General features: G+C 35.8%; 2 protein-coding genes across 2 annotated transcripts; one reads left to right on the top strand and one right to left on the bottom strand.

Moving 5' to 3' along the window:
- Positions 1–12: 12 nt before the first annotated feature.
- LOC129281906 (eukaryotic translation initiation factor 4E-binding protein 1-like) lies at positions 13–9,287 on the top strand. Its single transcript, XM_054917834.2, has 3 exons — positions 13–293; positions 1,433–1,594; positions 2,657–9,287. Exons 1-3 carry the CDS (start codon positions 152–154, stop codon positions 2,689–2,691), a joined length of 339 nt encoding a protein of 112 aa, XP_054773809.1. The 5' UTR covers positions 13–151; the 3' UTR covers positions 2,692–9,287.
- A 2,325-nt stretch (positions 9,288–11,612) lies between these two features.
- Positions 11,613–19,925, bottom strand: LOC129281685 (uncharacterized). The gene is made up of 4 exons (XM_054917601.2): positions 18,775–19,925; positions 17,798–17,868; positions 15,371–15,539; positions 11,613–13,934 (listed from the first exon to the last, which is right to left on the bottom strand). The coding sequence occupies exons 1-4, from the start codon at positions 19,070–19,072 to the stop codon at positions 13,600–13,602; spliced, it is 873 nt and encodes a 290-aa protein (XP_054773576.2). The 5' UTR covers positions 19,073–19,925; the 3' UTR covers positions 11,613–13,599.
- Between the last annotated feature and the right edge of the window lie 361 nt (positions 19,926–20,286).

The raw sequence follows: 20,286 nt of genomic DNA, 5'->3' as shown, positions 1-20,286 counted from the left end.
GACAAAACTGTTACCGTACCTCCTTGCTGTATCGTCCGATGCGGATTTCCCCTAAATCCGTCATCACAATATTTACCTTCAAAAGAACCCGAAGAACCGTCCATTCCTTTGCAACTTTAGCTGCCCCGCAATCTTCTAAAATTCAAGCAAAATGTCAGCCCCTGCAGCAAGTCGTCAACTCAGTGCTGGTCGGGATATTCCAGCGAAAAGAGTAGCCGTCGACGACCCATCGCAGCTTCCACAAGATTACAGCACAACGCCAGGAGGCACATTGTTTTCAACGACCCCGGGAGGTGCGTACCGTACCGTACACACACAGGAGTACAGCCTACAGGCCTGGCTTCGTCTTCGACCCTCCCGATCCCAGGCCAGTACTAAGTCTAAGCCTTTAGCCCGGGACTAAGCCATAGTTAGCTAACGTCCGCATTTACTTATTTAGGGCCGATTTGATCCAGGAATTTTACACAATGTCTGCAATTATTGAATTAATAATAGCTAAAAAAAAAAAAAAATCAAAAATCAAAAATGGACTATGGAGTCAGATTAGGCCCTATAGCCTATAGGCTATGGCTATGTAATTATTGTAATAAGTTATTGCACTCACATCGATTCTATTTCTATTTAAATCTAATTAAAAATAAAATATACCCACCGTTTCAAATTCAAGGCTCAGCTCTGTGATGAAAATACAATGTCAAAAATATTAGTAAGATATCAAGGAGTCCTCAAGGCTAGGTTTATCCTGAAAAAAAATGATAAATAATAGATCAGCATTAATCATGTTCGGGCTAATCGCTTTAGTTTGATGAGTAAATGTCCAAACAGGTACTATACCAATGCGCATGAGCAGGAATCGCAATTGCTTGTGGGAGTAACTTTAGAACATGTAGAATCCAGTGTCATAAGTGATTATGAGAACAACCTACCTAGAACCCTCTATACTAACTGAAGTTAGAACGAGGCATCACGCATGTATCACATCTGTGCAGTGATAGATTCATGACATTGGATTAAGCCTGCTTGTGTACTAATGCTTGCATACAGAGGGGAAAATGAGGATGCTGAGATGGGGAATTCCCTTTTTTTTTCACTCTGCTGAGCAACACAACACAAGCTTCCTTTATCCTCTTGTAATACAAATCTTGAAGCTGAGATATTTCATATTGACCGAGAAATCAATATGGTTTGCCATACAACATGTATTACAATTACAGTCCTGGTGAGTTTTTCATAAAGCTGTTTCGAAGTTACAAACAACTGGTGATCCTTTCTTGTGGTAAATGGTAGACATCAAATTTTCATTGGTGTTGAGTTCCTAAGAAAGGGTTACCAGTCGTTCGTAAATTTGCTTGTTATATGAAAATGCCCACCTGAAACTTGAGAGTCTGGTTACTTTAGTCTTGTGCATCTCCACCCTTCTTTTTTTCCCTAGGAACACGCATCATCTACGATCGTCACTTTTTGTTGAATATGAGGAATTCTCCACTGAGCCAGACTCCTCCTAAGAACTTGCCTTCAATTCCAGGAGTGACCTGTCCAGAAGTGACCAGTGACAAACCTAATGGTGAAAGCAAGGCTCCAAAGAGTAAAACAGGTACACACTATACATTTCAATATTTTCAGGCAAGGCCACTTTCATAACATCTGAAGGTATGTTTCTGCATTACAGCTCAAATGGAAAAAAAAAATTCTAAAAAGGCACAATAAATCTCTGAGGCTAATGAGAGGGCCGCTAAGGCCAATGAAAACGGCATCAACCGCTAGTGTTGGGTAATATGTCTAAATTCTATATCATCGAAATTATGTGATATTGAAAAATATTATTTGATAATGATTTTATGAATATGTTGATATATCACAGTAACACGATATGCCCAAACTATTATTATGAAAAGATAATCACTAGTGATTGACCGCATGCTGCTCTGTATTGCTTTAAACCAACTCAGTTTAGTTGACCAGTGCCCAAATGCCCTCTTTTCAAGGACAAGCACCAATGGAAGTCTTCTTTCATTTCCCCCTTCCCTGCTCTTGCGGAATCACTACTCTTAATGGACATATAATGAATTTTCAGACTCGGCGATATATTGTGTTATCAGCGAAATTTTTCTGGCAATAATCTATTCACATTTAGATCAAATATCGACCAGCACTATCAACTACCATGGCTTCTAATGGTCTTGGGTAGTCTTGGGTTTAATTAATAATTTATTAACAGCAGGGAAGTTGTATACATGGGAGGGGGGTATGTGCCCACTTCCCTTTTTTAACCAAAAAGTTGGTGTCTCCACTGTCTTAAGTCGCTACCTTATAATTTTTTTTATATTCTTTATGTTGTAAGAAAAAAAATCCTGGATTTGTGATTGTCAACCAGACACCTAGTCAAACAAAAACTTACAGAACTTCATGAATTCACAGGCCTTTGGATTAAGTCTATATTAGTAGTTTGAACACAGATGTTTCAAGAATAAATAGCACTTGATGAAAATTTATTATGCAATGTGACAACTTTTTTTTGAAGATTTCATTTTTTGAATTGTAACAAAATTGTCATGTTTAGCCGGAATGAAATATAGGCATGCACTTGTTATGATTCACACATGTTTCATTTCTCTCTCTCTCTCCCTCTCTCTCTCTGTCTTATTCTCTTAACTAGACACTGCTGATGATCAGTTTCAAATGGACATCTGAGACGGAGGACCAACATACAGATGACAACTGTCTAAGAAGGCTAGTTAAGACAAAATAAGAAAAGATGTATACTGCGGGTAAAGAAGATAAATGATCCTGAATTGTTTATTTCACCATCGCAGTTCTGTTTGTTTTGTTTACTTAAGTTCCTGATGGGGACAAATCTGAATTTATTCTCAATATTATGGTATCAATCATGTCCTTTCATGTAAAATCAAAACCTTATCATAAATATGGGTATTTTTTCCAAACATATTCTCCAAAGATAAGCTAGATTGAGAAAAAAAAACTAAGGTTCTATTAAAATCTCCTGAATAAAGATGTTGTTATTCAAACAAACAAGGGGCAAGATGCTTAGAAGTGTAGCATGAATATTAATTATGATATGAATATTAATTATGATACACAAATATAACACTAATCAGTTCTCCTTTGTGTTTGTTTTTTTCTTCTCTCTATCAATACAAAGTACATATATGTTTACAACACAGATATTTAGGTGCAATACATTTTTTACAACAAAGGTGTCATATTTTTTTTTCAGTTCAAAATATCTGTTTTCCATAAATATTAAAGCTTAACTTTGCAATCTTGACAGGCAAAGCCGTTCAGTCAAAATATTGTATTATTATATTTTCTTTTAGTAAATAACTCTCTTTGCAATTTTATTGCTCTAAATGAAAGATGATTTCAATCATTAGGATGACCATATAAGGCAAACATATTAGTAACTATACTGAAATCACTCTACCTTACAAGAAAATGATAAATAACCAATAAAATCACCTGTTTGCATTAAAAAATGCATTTTAAAATTGCAATTTATTTGTTTTATTGAATAAAGTGTCCATATGCTTGAACATCGACATGATGTTACATCAAAGATTTATTTTGTTTACTGTGCCATGTCTTCATTTGCTTGGAAAAGAGATTCTCAATTATAAATGCATACAGATCCCTATTGAGGTTTAGAGGTATATCAGAGCACTGAGTATTTTTATGTGCAGGAATTTTTCATGGGAAAGGAGTACTGCATTTGATCTCTCGAACCAATTTATCTATGTTCATCTTGTTCCAGTGTTGTATATTCAAACATCTTATATAGGATATTTCTTGCAGCAGCTCTATCTCATATTAAAATGTTTCACTGCTCAGTCACTCCCCAGGGAGTGGAGATTGTGCATACACTGTATGTAGACAAACCAGAATCCTCTAACAGGGCTACTCCGTTTTAAAATGCTTTGATGTTGTCCTGATGTAATAATGGATTTGATGATGTATTCTTCATTATGATCATTATTTTTCAATGTCACCTTGTTATTATGCAGTTTAGGCTATTATTAGTTAACCAGCCATCCATTTTTCCAATCATTCTCTCTTTAGCTGGTCTACAGATTAAAAAAAAAGGCCCTTCACTTAGGGGTTCTTTAACTTCTTTTTAAAGAGAGGAGAGAAAATATCATTTTAAATTATGATATCCTTGCTATTATAATGGAAGTTATAGCTAAATTACCTCAGTAGATTGTACATAGAACAGGGCCCCGTCTTACAAAGAGTTACGATTGATCGGATCAATCGCAACTATGGACGGCCTGCAACATCAACATGTATTATGCATATATTTGTTCAAAATATTTTCTAACTATGACGTATACTTATACATTCATTGTTTTTTGTTTTCGCTGTGCTTCTCTTCGTTTACAAAGGACAATATGCCAATTTCCTATAGAAAAAATTATGGCAGCGATGGATTTCCATAGAGTAACGATTGATTGGATCAATCGTAACTCTTGTAAGACGGGGCCCTGGATATCCTTTCCAACCATTATTGATTCTTCATTGAGCTAAATACACTGTAGTTGGGCATGAAAGTTTGCTTACGCATCGTAGGAAAGTTGGACTCTACTCATCCCCACCTTCCGTGTGAAATTGGAAGACCAACTATTCTTGACACTCTCCAAACATACTCCTTCGTTTTCACCAGTCCAGCCTCAAAGCCTTTGAAATGGTATACCTTGAAGAATGAAGTTTACCTACACAGATAATATTGGATTGTTCCCTAATGATATTTTACTAGTTGGTGCACTCAATGCGTATTTAAAATGGTATAGTATACCCACCTCGCTTAGTAATAGATTGTAAAGCCAGTGGAAATATATGAGGCATTTAAAGACGTCATTATCACATGATAATGCTCCGTAGTGTTATGAGTGGAGTCTCTTCTTTTCTCCCTGCAGACAGGGCTGGTGTATGTAAACTGCCCTATCACATTTACATGTATTTGCAATGATGTCATACTTCCATCATGTGAACTGTAAATATTTTCAAAACGGTGCTTTCATACCCATCCAATCACAAGAATACCTGTAGATTATTAGAACTTATTCAGACCTCAAATATAAAGTACCTGAACATATCTTTCTTGTATTCAAACCACCTGAATCAAATGAATTTCCAATAGTAATAAGCCAGCAATAAGACTCTTGCATTCTCTTTACAAGGATACCCGTTTTTCTCAGTTCGCTTCTTAAGTTCTCATCATTTCTTTGAACTAATATTCCTTCAACCTTGTTGAACTCCTTGCCAAAGTTCTCTTGATTATGAAAAGTGTCTACTCTCAGTTATTTTCTTCTGGGATAATACAAGTATTTTGCTTCCACATTGATAGTAAAATACCGGGTATTTTCTGAACAGGATAGAATTCCCGATCCGCATATACCAGGACATTTTCTGTGATTGAATTGGTATGAGAGCACTACAAGGCACATCATGCAACAAAATTACTTCTTAGTAATTGGTTTACCCAAAGCATTCCTTTTTCTAAGCAGAATTTTTGTATTTTGACCGAAGCTGTCATGTTTGTGTCCCTTGTCAAACGAGGCAATGGTGCTTTTTTTTTTCAATGTGATTGGCACGGCAATATTTATGCCTCCGCCCACATTATTGGTTGCCAGGCATTGTGTTTTCAGGGTCGTCCCATGTTCGCTCTTGCAAGTTACTAAAGATCAATTTGAATCACATCTTGATTGCTCCGGAAACTATCTGATTAGTTTCCGGAGCAATCAAGATCAGACTCACAGAGGTCATTATGTACACTGAAGTATGTCTTACTTGCAATAACTAAGTTCTAACTGTTTTAGTGTTCATCTTCACACTTCACTCATGTCACATATAGACCTTAAGACCGAAATATAAATCTATTTCGGTCAGGAGACTTCATCTGGCTTCACGGCTTCCCTTCCCTCCATGTGCTGGAGGAGAACTGAGAAAAATCAGAAAATGTTTTTAAAAATCTCCAAAACAGCTGATTTTTAAGTCTAAAAGTCCTAATGCACATGTGTCATCGCTTTCTCACAGAGGCTATGGGAAAACACGTATTAAAATCAGAGAAGCGCCAGCTGCAGATCACTAATGCATGCAAGGCAATGGCCTCAGCCTCTAACATGGCGCCGTGATGTCGTCAATAAGGTATATTGGAGTGATGATTTTCTGATTAGATTTGGGGGTCAACGGTGAAATGTCAATTTCAAACTTCATATCACATTGGAGTGACAATTGTCTAATTCGAATTTGGGTTCACAAGGTCAAAGGTCACATACCTGTTTGTGATTATTGGAGAGAGAAAAAATGAAGTCGGGCGTGGAAAATATTCTTGATCGGGCAGTGGCGGAGGCATAAATGTTGACTTTGTGCTGTCAAGGATCTATAGATCTAGTTTTCATCTAAAAAGGTTAGAATTCATCGAAATACAGCAATGCAGAGGTTGTGTCGGAATCTCCATTGTTAACATTTTTAGATATTTGTGCTATATTCCTTCGGACTTTTGTTGCCTAAGAGGAGGTGTCTACTTGATTATCTTTCCACTTTGGCAAGCAAACTGTTACAATGGAGAGATTGCTTCAGTATTTTACATGGAATTATTTTTAACAAATTTACTATTGGGACCAGGTAAAATTCCCTGTGTAGAGCTTATGGGAATTACAGAATTCATCTTTTTTTTTCAATTTCTCTTTTTTTTATATCCAGCAACCATTATCTTATATAATACCTGACTTTAAAAAAAGGAGACTTGCTTCACAGGCATTACAAAAAAAATCTTGTCCTTAGATTTTATGTTTTCACTGGTGTACATGCATGGTCTAATTTAGCATGCTAGATATTTGACCAATTATAGGTCTGCAAATTCTTGCTAACATTAATATTTTGACTGTTAATGTGCGAAAATAAGCAAAGATCATGAACTCCACATTATAGTCGGGTTATACAGAATTTATTTTATTAAGACGAAATGATTGAAAATCTATTTTCTTTCCTGCCTACCCCCATTTACCCTGGACACTTGGTGATCCCTGTATTGGGCCAGCGGGCGACAGTTGGTGATATCCTCCATGTGTCAAACACAGTATTAGTTGTATACGGTTGCCCTACATTTAATATTACATTATAGATCATGTCTTGAGGTAAATGAATTGGTACAAAGTGCATCTTGTCAAACCATTTTGCACCTCAAACAACCATTGTAGCATGTTTATTTCAGGGTGCAATGTTTTAACCCCAAACAAAGAAGCAGCAGAGTTACAGCTAGTCTGTGATTGCAATTACATTATCTGTATCAAGTTACCAGTAATTATGCACCTGAAATGGTGCACATTTGATCTGCTTTCTGTACCGTGGTGTAAATGCAGTATTCTGCACCATGTATGGTGCAGAATGCTCCATAAAGGTGCACAGTTATGATCGTGAGGGAGCTCTCGGTGCCGTTTTTCACGGGAGCAAAAATTTATGTTCGCTCAATTGATTTGTTCTTTCAGAGATCGTAGAACGTTCTTTCAGTAAAATAATGTGTTTCTTTGGGATAAATTGTTCTGTAAAATTTTGAATAGTTGCTGATCAAAATTGTCTTTTTATCTCATGATTATGTGTTTTATGTGAAAATTATTTTGGGTCCAATGCTATCATGTTGATATTCTGTCACATGATTTGTCACATGATTACAGGAATTTGAGAGAGTATCAAACAAATAATGCTCATCTGTCACAAAGATATTAAAGCTCCTTACATTATGAAGAATGATTCAGATGCATTGAGCATGTTCTTGATTTATAATTTTGTGTTTTTCCTGTTTGTAACATGAGATGAACTTTGATTAATCTCATGTTGAATGTATTATGTAAAGGCATTGTGCTCACCACAGGCTCGGAAATACAAAGCGTAGCAATTAATCATAGACTTTACAATGGATTGCAATTACATTGTCCACATTGTATCAATCAATCAATATAATGCAAATCAATTACATGATTGTTGACTAAACTTTGTGTAACTGTACCCATATGTCTACTACTAGGTGTAAAGGCATCTACCAGTGTACTTCCTCTCAATAACCTATTGACCCAGGGGGTGGTTTCATAAAACTGTTCATTAAGTTACGAGTGACTTAGCAAATGACCGGAGTATGAAGTTCCATTAAATGAGCCTGAACTGGGTGTTAGCTCACTGATCAATGACTGCTTTTAATTAAGTTTGGCAGATCTCAATACTCTAATGTCATTGAGACAAAATAGCCTGAGCACTAAAAATGTCAGTTCATAGTATAAAAGTTACTTACCTAGCATATTTCAGATTTAGCAAAAGTTATGAGATGATAATATGCTACAATCCACGTGGCTTTTCATATTCTAGTTCATAAAGTAACAGCTACATGTGAAACCCTGATAGTCATATCAATCATTTACTTGTAAGCAATAGGAGTTGACTGTTGTTATTGATTGCAAACTGAACCTACATGTAGCAAAAAAACGGCTTTTTAACTTTCTAGTACTGTTATTACTTGCTCTGCACTATATTGTTTTTCTAGATATGCTGCTAGCTATAATACTACGTGAAAGATGCTGGAGAATGTTTTAATTTGAATATCAAACAAAAATGAAGGTGAAAATACTGAGACGGGTTATTGTGTGACAGGACTGATAAGACATGTTCTGTTGCTGTGATCAACGTATATGGGTCAGAGCATAGAATATTGTAATTGCAATGCCCATTAAGAAATCGATACACTGTTTTTTATGAGGAATGATGTATGTCTATTTTTGTTTGCATAATTGCATGTATCTTTTTCTGGAACCAGACAATGTAGTCGCGCGCATACTTGATGATATTCTTGACCACTTTTGAACCCTAGAGTGGACATGATATACACATCCCAGGCAGCTATGGTAATTGTATTTTGATATCCATGTATCCAGTTCTCTACCCTACAAAGGCACTGAAACATTAAAAACAGTTCCTTTGAAAGTAAAGCCGGAGGTATATCCATTTCAAATGGATAAGGGGCCTGAAAACTGAGAATGGTGAAACCATGTTTATTTCAGTTACAAATTTTCAACCCCATTCATTGTCCATTTCTTGTTAAACATTCATAATTTATTTTGAATATAGAACTATTATGAATTCATTAAAGAAAGACTGTATGGAAAGAGTTATTATAATGACAATGTGATATTATATGTTTCTGAACCTCATTAAGGCCACCTATGGCGTTCCTTCTTATAGAAAGGGAAATAAAATGACTACCTGTGAATATTTCTTATTTTAAAGATTATGTGCTTTCTTGCGTTTTTGATTTGGTTTGTGATAGCGTTTATGTGTATAGAATTGTGATCAGCTTTTTGAATGAAGATGGAATGCCCCAACCCCTTCCCTCCCCCGGGGATGCCACTTACATTGACGAGTGGATACCATGCGCGACCAAAAAACACGTAAAAAGGGTGTCTTTTTCAAGATAGGGCACGTTACGTACGTAACGTGATAAGGGTGTCAAAAACACTAAAATAATGAAAAAAGGGTATCTATTTTCACTAGGAAAGCTACGTGTTTAGGGTCAAATTTGCGAGGGTGTAAAAAATTAAGACTAAAATGTTTTATAAAGGATGTACTTTTGCCCCAAGAGTCAACACTACGTGTTTAGAGTACGATTTGGGCAAGATGTGGGAGGTGGGGCTGTACTAAACCCAATGATGTGGGTGAAGTTAGACCGACGTCCGTGACATAACAATAAAAATATCGCTGTACTTGTTTAGGGGGTCAATTCAGGGAACTTGCCAAGAGTATCGTTTTGTTTCCAATACTTGTTAAGGGTATGGTTTCACACGCCAATACTTGTTAAGGGGTGCATTTTCAGAAAATGGAAAATACGTGTTTAGGGTGCTTTTCGAGACCGCATATCCACTCCTCAATGGAAGTGCCCCCCCCCCCCCGGGGTTCCCTCCCCTCTCTCTCCCCCTCTCTCTCTCTCTCTTTCACTTTCTCTGCCATAATTGTCTGTCTCCCTCTGTTCTCCTCTCTCACTTTCATTCTTTGTCTGTCTCTTCCTCCTATTCTAAGAAAAAATATAGAAAATTTATCCTGTAGTATATCAACAGACAAATTAATTCACACCCGCTCCTGGAAGAAGAATTTTTCTAGTCATGAATCATTAGAAAATGAAATTTATGCATTTTATATTACATAATATTATAGCCCTCAGAATCGGGGGAGCTTAACTTAATTCAAACTTTAGTTTTATATCCACAAGGTTTCAATCTTAATCTTATAATCTTATGTTCGGCTGGCATAGTCCTGGGAAACGGGGGTGAGGCACCCAAAAAAATTCCTTGGGGGTGCTGCGTGTATTATTCTTTACAGGCAGCACCCCCAGGTATTCTGGAAGATGCGTAAAAATTGAAAAATGTAACCAAAAGTACAAAAATTACCTTCATTTTGTAGTGAAACCTTTTTTTTTTGCTTTTCAAATTTAAGTCAGCACCCCAGTAAAAAAAATTGTTCCCAGGGCCCTGCATAATATGGGGCAGCTGCTCGTATATGACGTCACAAATCAAAACTTAAAATTTGACTAACTTATTTAATGTTTAATGGACTTTCCTCAAACCTTAACCCATGCTTTTGATTATTTCTTCTTCTATATTTACAATAAGCTTTTCGTCAGGGTAAACTTCCTCTTTGTTAAGCTTCCGTTTGTGAAATCCTGATTATTGATTAGAAATTTAACCCATTCTTTGCGAAAATCTACCCTTAAATGGATACATCCCTATGAAACATAATGTTTATTTCCCTAGTCTACAAACAGTGACCTGTAAATGCCCTCACTATTTGATGATATAAATTGTACTTTGTACTCATTATTGTGTTTTATTCTGCTCGTATGAATGATAAGGACTGTTTTTTATCTGACAACCGATCGATTAAGAATGACATTTGTTTGCCACTGCCAGGATAACCTAGAAACCTACAGATGAACAATTGTTTTTTTTTTTTTTTTTTTTGGGGGGGGGGGAGGTTCATTGTTACGTCATCATCATCATCAAATACTACTCCATGCTAGTCCAAAATGATAACAAATTTGTATGGATGTACAATGAATTGATTTGGAATATTGTTTCAAATTGTATTAGTTAAAATTCTGGGTTGTAAAGAAAGGCAATAGATGAGCCCAAGTTCATCTAAGGGGTGGGTATTCTAAGAAGTCATTATTTTATTATCATTGGGCCTATTTGTGTTTTCACTTCTGTTCATTTGAAATTAGCCTATAGTTTTAAAGCCAGAGTTTAGAGCCTCTTTTAAGTTTTGGCCCGGAGTTTTGGTACCCTTAAAGGTAACCTGCCCCCCCCCCCCACCAAAGTGCTTTTTTTTAATAACTTAATCATAAAAGTCTATGTGTCATGGTGTGTGTGAATACTGTGTAAAAAGAAAGTAATTGATGAATTTTGCTATGTCACATGAAAATCTATATTGGTATGGAATGAGCATAAAAATTCAGGACATTACACACACAAAAATAATTAGTAATCAATAATGTGAATTATACGTATCATCAAACATTGACCCTACAATAGCCAGTTTTTAAACGAAAAAAAAACAACATTAAGGAGAAAGAGTACAAGGTATTTATTCAACATTTCCCAAAGAATCAATGACAAAAATAAACAGTAACTATAATTTATGCTTTTTAAAGTTTGGGATGTAAAGTGACAATATACAGTAAAATTCCTTCTTAATTAAAGGGGAAGTTCACCCTGAAGAAAACTTTGTTGTAAAAATAGCAGAAAAATAGTAAAAAATATTGGTGAAGATTTGATGAAAATCCGTTAAAGAGTAAGAAAGTTATTAGAGTTCAAAGTTTTGGATTTGTGACGTCATAGACGAGCAGCTGCCCCATGTGTTATGTAATATAAAATGCATGAATTTCAAATTTTGCATGGTTCCTGATGACTTATTTTTGTTTTTTATTCAAGATCGGGTGTGAAATGATTTGTCTATTGATATACAAAAAGTAAAGTGCAAACCATTTTCAATTTTCTGAGAAAATGACATTTCATTGATTTTTTACCATTCGCTATGTAGGAATGTATATTTTACACTTTTATTGGGGGTACTAATCCCTTTTTGCAGGTACATGTAATCAATGATTTTTTACACATTGTATTCTATTTAACTTTGTTTTTGTTTTCATAATGTTCATAATCGTTATTTTCAATCATACACTGTAAAAACTGTGGTGTTAAAACAGACACCAGTTGGTGTTAATAGAGGACCACACCATGAGGTGTTAGAATTACACCCTAGATATTGAACATAACACCAAAGAGTGTAAATGTAACAACCAAAGGTGTTGTAATAACACCTATAGGTGTTAAACTAATACTGTAGATTTAACACCGGTGTAAAATAACTGGTGTGGTCCTCTATGTACACTGGATAACACCACAGTTTTTGCTGTGTATGCTCATTTATTATTATTTGTCTTATCATTTTCTCCCCTTTCTTCATGTTATTCGTTTGAATTATTGAAAGGTTATGTTTTAGATGTATTCTCATCTGGGTTTTTGATGTCTTCATAGCATAAGCGAGATATAATGCGCTGTTTCTCAACAAAAATATCTTTACCAAGGTTATATGTTTTTGAATTGGCATCATAGGTACATATTTCGTGAAACAGATAAAATATTAATAACTTGCCAACCATCATTTGGTGTAAATTAAAGATCCAAATAATGGAGGTCAAATGTCATATGGGGTCAATGAACTTTTACCATGTTGTTGTATCACCGTCAAAAACTAAAAACAAAATTTTAGATTCGGATCTTCAAGCTCTTAAAGTGATTTTGAATTATTATTATTGATTTTAATAATTACTATTTTGATATAAGAAATAACCACACGTTGGTACCAACAATCACTTTCATTCATTTTAATGCAAAGGGACCATTGACATCCAAACATTTTCACAACCAAGAGAAAAAAGTAGAAAGAAAATGAAAGGAAAAAATGAAATATGGTATAATTTTCTGAATACTATATCAAAATCTATCCCAAAATCAGATATTTTTTCGGTGATACATGTAATAAAAGCTGAATTTTTGCTCGATTGCTTCGCTCTCTCGCAGCTTTTTAGAAATTTGTCCCATATAACTCCATCAAATTGTTTGGCTCCTTACACCACTGCACTCGACCATGACACCACTACACGACATAACACAGCAATAGCCATTATTGTAAAACAATAAAAATAAAATAAATAAATAAAATTATGAAACAGAATCCTCTTCTGCATAACTACCGATTATCATAACCGTATGTACAACTGAATTCGGTCAACTAATATGATATTCATACTTCTTGAGATATTGCGATGTACTTATCGCATGAGGGCGATATTAGATCACGAATACTAGTGCATTTGGAAAATTATTTTTGGCTGCATGGTACACAGCCCTGCCGCCCGTACAAAAATAAGTGATGAAAAATGTGGAATCAAGATATATTTTTTTAAACATAAAATCCATCTAATTCCAATGCAATTCTTATTCAGTGATTTTTAAGTAAGATTTTGAACTGAGATAAAGTTTCTTATCATAGCTCATCCCGGTCAACACGAACGCCTATACCATTGTCGAAGTCGTCGTCGTCGTCGTCGTTAGCTATGGTCATCTCAACATCACCTATGTTTTCATTGTCTTTATCATTAATCACGATGTCATCTTCCTTCGGTGTCAAGTCCTTTAGCCTCCTTTCGTTGTCGACAAATTTTCCTGAGGTGTTTGAATCAGACTGGCTGCTATCAGCGTCGACATCATCACCTGGATCCTTGTCGACACACCGACAGGCGGCGCCCTGTGCTTTAGGATACATGTTACATCCGGGCTCCATGACCATGATACCAAGCATTCTCATAGCAGAAACACAAGCTGGTGACGAAAAAAAAATAAATGAATGAAGAGATCAAAAGAAGCTAGACGTCTCTTGTGTCTAGTACCCTTATCAACTCGCCTTCAAAATAACTTGCTGTTATTGAAAAAAAAAATGTTTTGGAAAGAAATTATGAGCGCCAAAAAAGGGAAAGATTGAGCAATTTAGTTTGAAATAATTCCTGTTCCCGCGCGATGCGCGAAAGCTAAAACGTTTTATATAAATTGAGAACAGAAGTGGTCTACCTTGGTCAGATCAGACTTGATAGCAAAAATGTTAGCCACATTAAATTTCTTTAACTCGCAAAACAGAGTTAATTGAAAGACGAGTATGCAGTGAGGAAATATTCCTTCCCGCGAATTTTGACATTTCTTATATCTTATAACTCGATTACGAATATGAAAAAGAGCTAAAAATGGATAAGGGATGATGCAAGGTAGAAGATGGATTTTTTTTTCTTCTCATGCACGCAAAGCACGGAAACTTCTGTGATTTATTTTGGAAAAAAATGTGTGATTTCGCTCATTTAGCACTTTCTTTTTGAGATGATAAAGAAACTTCAGTGATATCCAAAATTTCAAATTAATGGCGCAAAAAAAGACAGGAGATGGATGTGCAGCGATATAGAATAAAGTTTTATCGTATATAATTTTGCATATAGCACGGCACGAATTTAATGCCTGCCCCTTTGAACAGATACTTGCCAAAATTGCTTGCTGAAAAGCATATGGGGAATCGGGGAATGGCGGCAGTGTTTACCCGCTCCGACCAGAAGAGCTGAAATTTTGTGTCAATGCAATTTTTAAAAATGCATTTCATACTTTCACCAACGCATTCTTTATAATTTCTGGCAAGAAATACACGAGTCCCATGGCCGGGGAGGGGAAAACGGAGTCGAAAAAAATGTGTGGGGAATAAAAGGGAAAAGGCATTTTCGATATTTTTTTGCCGCGTGGTATAGGCGGAAGCAAAATTTTGTATGAAGAGAGAGAAGAACGTCCCGTTACGGTTTTTATTCGTTTGCCAAAAAATAAGAAGGAAAAACAATAAAGCTATACCCTTCTTCCTGTTTATCCCTTCCTTTTCTTCCTTTCCCCCTTTTATTTTTTATTTTTGGGTGATTTTTGGGGGGCAACTGCCCCCCCCCCAGGCTACGCGCCTGGTTGACGTGTGTTAAAAGACTGAATTAATGAAGGAACAAACAAAGTGACAGAAATAACTTAATCACGGTGATACAAGAAGACTATTAGATAAAAGATGGATTAGTAAATGTAGGTAATGATACTCGAATAGTATGAATAGGTTTACCAACTCAAACCTATATGAATAAATTGTATTCATAATAAGAATGGATAGATAGAGTTTTAAAAAATGATATAGTAGTCAATAACTTTATAACATATGTAAGTTTCCTTTTCTGAATGGGGCGTCTTACCTTCAATAACTTTCTCTGTTTTAATGATTCCTTTCTCTTGTAATTCTTCGCAAACGTTCTCCATACACCTAGTAAACTCCATGTCACACCGTGTTCTTTCGAGTCCACAGGTGTGGTAACAAATCTGATGTCGCTTACAACAGCCCGAGGCACCTGGTATCCGGTCCCACTGAAATTAAAACAAATGCAAAGCCTACTCGTTAGGTGGGTTTATTTTCAATTGGTCCAATGCCAATTCGTCCAATTACTAACTCGTCGACTCTACCGTCAGTTAGTCCACTATATCCACATAATTGCCATTTCGTCCAATCACCATTTCGTCTAATAACCAGTTGGTACAATGGCCATTTAGTCCATATACCATTTCGTCTAATCGGACTTGGTGTTAATTGGGCGAAATGGGTGAAAAAGAAATGGATATTAGACCAACTGGTTACGAGACGAAACGGTCATAGACGAACTGGTGATCAGACGAAGTGATGATTGGACTGAATGGTTATTGGACTAAATGGTTATTAGACGAAACGATGATGGACGTAATGGCGCTAGACTTAATGAAGTTAGGCCATGTGATGAGTGGACGAGTTGGCAGTAGACGAATTGGAAATACCGTTAGATGTCCGTCAGTATATCAAAATTGTTCCTTACTTATGTCTCGACTCTAAGAATATACTAGGTAAAATTAAAATGAAATTGTCTTTGATGAAAACGACTTTAACATAATGAGCAAAAACATAGTAGGACAAGTGGCTAAAGGGTGACTAAAAGACGGACTTCATTTTTTTTCTCTCACATAAAATGCTACTGTTCTTTCAGTATAAATTGGAACTATTATTCATCAAGTTCTGTTTCAATAATACTTTAATTGTTGATTTTTATGATTCGGATTTTGTACTCCGTTTGTTGTAAATTAGAAGGAAATAAAGATTTTTTTAAGTATTCCGTTTATTTCACTCCCTCTCCACCACCTCTGTCTCTCTCTATCTATATGCCCCCCTCCTTCATCTCTATCTCTGTCTGGTTATTGCCCCCCCCCCCTTATATTTCTTCAATCATAAGGGTCGCCCCGGCTAAACATTCATGATACAGTCAGTCCGCAAGCCCTGAAAAAGTAGCTTCTTTTATCCAAGTGATATTCATGACAAGAGGGTTTTTGCATAGTTAATGAGCTTGGTGCGAACCAAAACACCTCTTTTTATTCGGCCATTGCTGCTCTAAATATTGACCAAATTTCATGTTTTTGGTATCTTTGTAAAGAAGAAGAATCATTCTTTTAGGTCATGTGTTTGGATTTTTAAAAGAATGTTGTAATATAGGAAAAACTTTTGATCTAAAACATGAAACAAAATATTTTTTTTCATGCAACAAAAGTTGTTGTTTTCACACTTAATTTCTGTTTAGGCACAAATGATTTTTAAATCATGATAAAGCTGAAGATCTAAGCTTTAATATGATATAATTTTTATAAGAAGATGTATATTAGATGGGTCAGCAGCCAGCTTTTCATAGGCCAAGTACATTTTGCAGCTCAAAAACAAGAATACTGCGCTCTGATCGGTCATAGACCACACACCCACGCAAATTCCAATGTTCCCAACACTGGGCCTCTGCAAGGTCACACTCACCATGTGGTAATCTCTTCAAATTACCCGCGCCTGTTTGTTTTGAAAACAGTATTCAGCCAATCAGAACTCTGGATTTTATGTTACTCAGAAATTTCAGAAATCTCGTCTTGCATCTTGATGGAAATAACTGGCTGCTGACCCATCTAAAAGATGCCACATATCAAGAGTGACATTGTAAGAAAGTATAGAGTTTGAGCTTTCTGATGATATAAATAATGTTGGTGCCTAAAACACAAAATGTTGCACAATTTGCAAGTGAAAACAGAGGAAGAAAATTCTGTTTGATGCATCTTTTCAGGTAAAAAAATCACTTATTTATCAAAATATTTCATTCAAAAGAAATGACCAATATAAAAGGGTAACATTTACTCTTGCCCATGGTACAAACATAATCAATATTACTCAAGGAGAAAGTGGTTAAATTCTTTGAGAAAGAAAGTCTCACAATTCACGAGATTTTGCAGGGACATGAATTCAGCCACGAGAGGACTTGGATAAATCTTGCTCATTTGCTCATTAACACAGGGGCTTGCGGACTGACTGTGATAGATCCAACAAACAACTACCATATAATACCTAGGTCACATTTGCTCTTCGGCGGCCGTACGGCGAGTCGAAAACAGCCGTTATATTAATTTTGATTCAAACCACCTATATGTAGTTGGACAAAAAATGTAAAACGGCTGTTTTCGACTCGCCGTACGGCCGCCGTAGAACAAATGTGACCAAGGTATTAACAATATTACTAATCATTCAGTTAAATGGTAATACGACACTTTATAGGAGTAGTCGTTATACTAACCATGCTGTCATAATCCTTGCAGTTTTTATTAACTGGCATTTTGAATTCCTCGTTTTCCACTTCCATCTGCCCTGTAAATAAGCGTAAAACAATTAGCTTATTGGCTCGAACTCTTGACTGGCTATTCCCTTCTCAATCATATATTACTAAAATTCAGGAGTAATTAGCTTGTTAATCAATCATTATTGTACACTCTTAAATATGCTGGGCAACAAACTGTCCACACAACAATAGGTTAAAACTTTATTCATTTCTGGGCAGTTTTAAACCAATAATGTGTGCTTTGGGGGAAAACTACACACGCTAGTTGTTTTGTGCAGTGGCGTACGCATCCTGATTATGTTTTTTTTTAATTGTTTAGAAATTTCCTATCTTCAGGCCTCAGTATAAAAATATTTAGATTCGCGCTTCGCGCTCGCAATATTTATTTGTTAGGATATACGTATACTCTAAAACAATTTAGGTTTGAATTTCACACTATTGAAGCTCATGCTTCGCACTCACATTAATATTGGCCTTATGTTGATTTTATTGTCTTAAAATTATCCTTTTGGCATGCCAAAATATCACAATTTCAGATCGCACTTCGCGCTCGCATCATAAGTACCCATCCAGTGTAGACAACAATGGTGCTTAGAATTTCCCGTTTTCAGGTCTTAGTGTTGAAAAAAAAATCCTGCTTCTGGCCTGCATATTGATAAAGCCTTGCCGATTGTAAAACATATAACAGAGATACTTCAGTATCAAAATGTGTATTACCTGTGATGTATATTTTGACAAATGAATGATAAAAATGATGTTTGGTGGCTTTATCATGTTTATAATACTTTAAATAATTCTAAGTATATAATCATGTAAATCATATTTTATTCACAAACTGTAGTTAGTCTTTGGACTTCTACGTTGTATAGATCTTATACTGACAAACCGATATTGACTGGAATAACTCTGAATATGTGGTTAGTTGTCATAATTACCTTTTGGGCAATGAAATTCACATTCTGAAATCCTTTTCATCTGTTCCTGTGTCATATCGTCCTCTCCCATATCCTTAGGGGGCTGCCCCCAGTTAGGGTCGGTTGCTTTCAATTTCTCGATATTCTCCATGATCTTATGAGTGAGCTTGTCGGTTAAATGATGGAAGTCCTCCAGCACCAACGACTCCACGGACGAGGTGGAAGTCGACATCGTCACATAATGGACGATGACGATGAAGATGGTTGGGAGAACGAGGTTGTTTTCGAGGATTCGGACTGGACTAACGTTGAACTTCATGTTGCGATCACACGGAGAAGGACATTGACAAGGGACAAACTAGAGTTATATTAGTTCCGACGTCTTCTCGTCAGCAAACGTGCAGATGTTTTTATTGGATTGATCCGTCTTGCATTCCTTCAAATATATTATATTCACTTTTAAAAGTTCAGAAAACGAAATAAAGTATCACATTAATGTCGCACGAAGTACTACAAGTCTTGTCATCTAAGATACAAAATTCATGATTTAATTCCAGTTACACTACGAGCAAAAGAACCGCGACCTTCGAAACTTTAATAACCTCTCATCAAACTTCAAAGAAGTTAGTCCTGAACAACTTAAATGATTAACAGAAAAGATGGAAAGAGAAATCATCAGACTGAGTTAAAACCGACTGCCATTTTCTAAATTGTGTAGTGTCCATGGTAATAGCAATGCACACGTACCCAACGAATATGATCAGTGTAAAATAGGTCCACCCCTGTATTCATTCATAGTGCACACGATGATAAATGCGGAGTTACTGAAAGGCGCCTTTTGTAAATATTAGAACATGTCATTTCAATGAAAATTTAGTGATCCATAAAAATTAGAACTTTGGACCCGGAGTGTAAATTTCCCCTTCTTTATAATAACAGTTTATGATTGAATAGAATTTGTATTGAATTAAAATTGTTCATTCATTTATATACGTACAATAATTATAACGAGCCAGGCCTCGAAAGAGGCTACCTATGCTTTATGAATGAGGCCTCTGTAATATATATAAATATATTTTTCTAAATTTGTTATTTGTCTATAAATGAAACATTTGAAAGAGAGTATGAAATGTGTCATTATTTCAATATATAGCCTATCATGAGCACCATTGAGTGCAAGGGAGACTTAACAAGTAAGCTGGAGGCTTCGATATCTGTAATCATGGTAATAGCAGTCCGCCCCCCCCCCCCATGGCAACACAATACATAGTTTAATTGTAATGCTGGGTAGCATAGGGAATGGGCGAAAAGATAATAATAATTATATCAAAATTGATTAAGAATGTATATTATAACAGTTTTCATGTGTTTTTTTCTCCAAATACATGGCTTATAAAATAGGCCTATACTGATTTCGTCAGTGGAGATACATGCAAGACTCATAGCAATAAAAGAGGGGTCTGCGTGTACTGTATACCCGTCCAGATGTTTCTTTTTTTATACGTGAGGAAGCCAAAAGTACGAGTGAGAACA

The sequence above is a fragment of the Lytechinus pictus genome, chromosome 18 (assembly GCF_037042905.1).
Source record: "Lytechinus pictus isolate F3 Inbred chromosome 18, Lp3.0, whole genome shotgun sequence".
Taxonomy (NCBI): Eukaryota; Metazoa; Echinodermata; class Echinoidea; order Temnopleuroida; family Toxopneustidae; genus Lytechinus; species Lytechinus pictus.
Note: the sequence above shows the minus strand (reverse complement) of the source record. Positions and strands in the feature narration are given on the sequence as shown.

What these genes read in the sequence shown, in the direction of transcription:
- LOC129281906 (XM_054917834.2), top strand. Translation starts at nt 152, where the DNA reads ATGTCAGCCCCTGCAGCAAGTCGTCAACTCAGTGCTGGTCGGGATATT. An exon ending in GTTTTCAACGACCCCGGGAG is followed by an intron (nt 294 to 1,432) that starts GTGCGTACCGTA and finishes TTTTTTCCCTAG; the next exon opens with GAACACGCATCATCTACGAT. An exon ending in GGCTCCAAAGAGTAAAACAG is followed by an intron (nt 1,595 to 2,656) that starts GTACACACTATA and finishes TCTCTTAACTAG; the next exon opens with ACACTGCTGATGATCAGTTT.
- LOC129281685 (XM_054917601.2), bottom strand. Translation starts at nt 19,072, where the DNA reads ATGAAGTTCAACGTTAGTCCAGTCCGAATCCTCGAAAACAACCTCGTT. An exon ending in GCAAGGATTATGACAGCATG is followed by an intron (nt 15,540 to 17,797) that starts GTTAGTATAACG and finishes TTTTAATTTCAG; the next exon opens with TGGGACCGGATACCAGGTGC. An exon ending in AACAGAGAAAGTTATTGAAG is followed by an intron (nt 13,935 to 15,370) that starts GTAAGACGCCCC and finishes TTTCGTCACCAG; the next exon opens with CTTGTGTTTCTGCTATGAGA.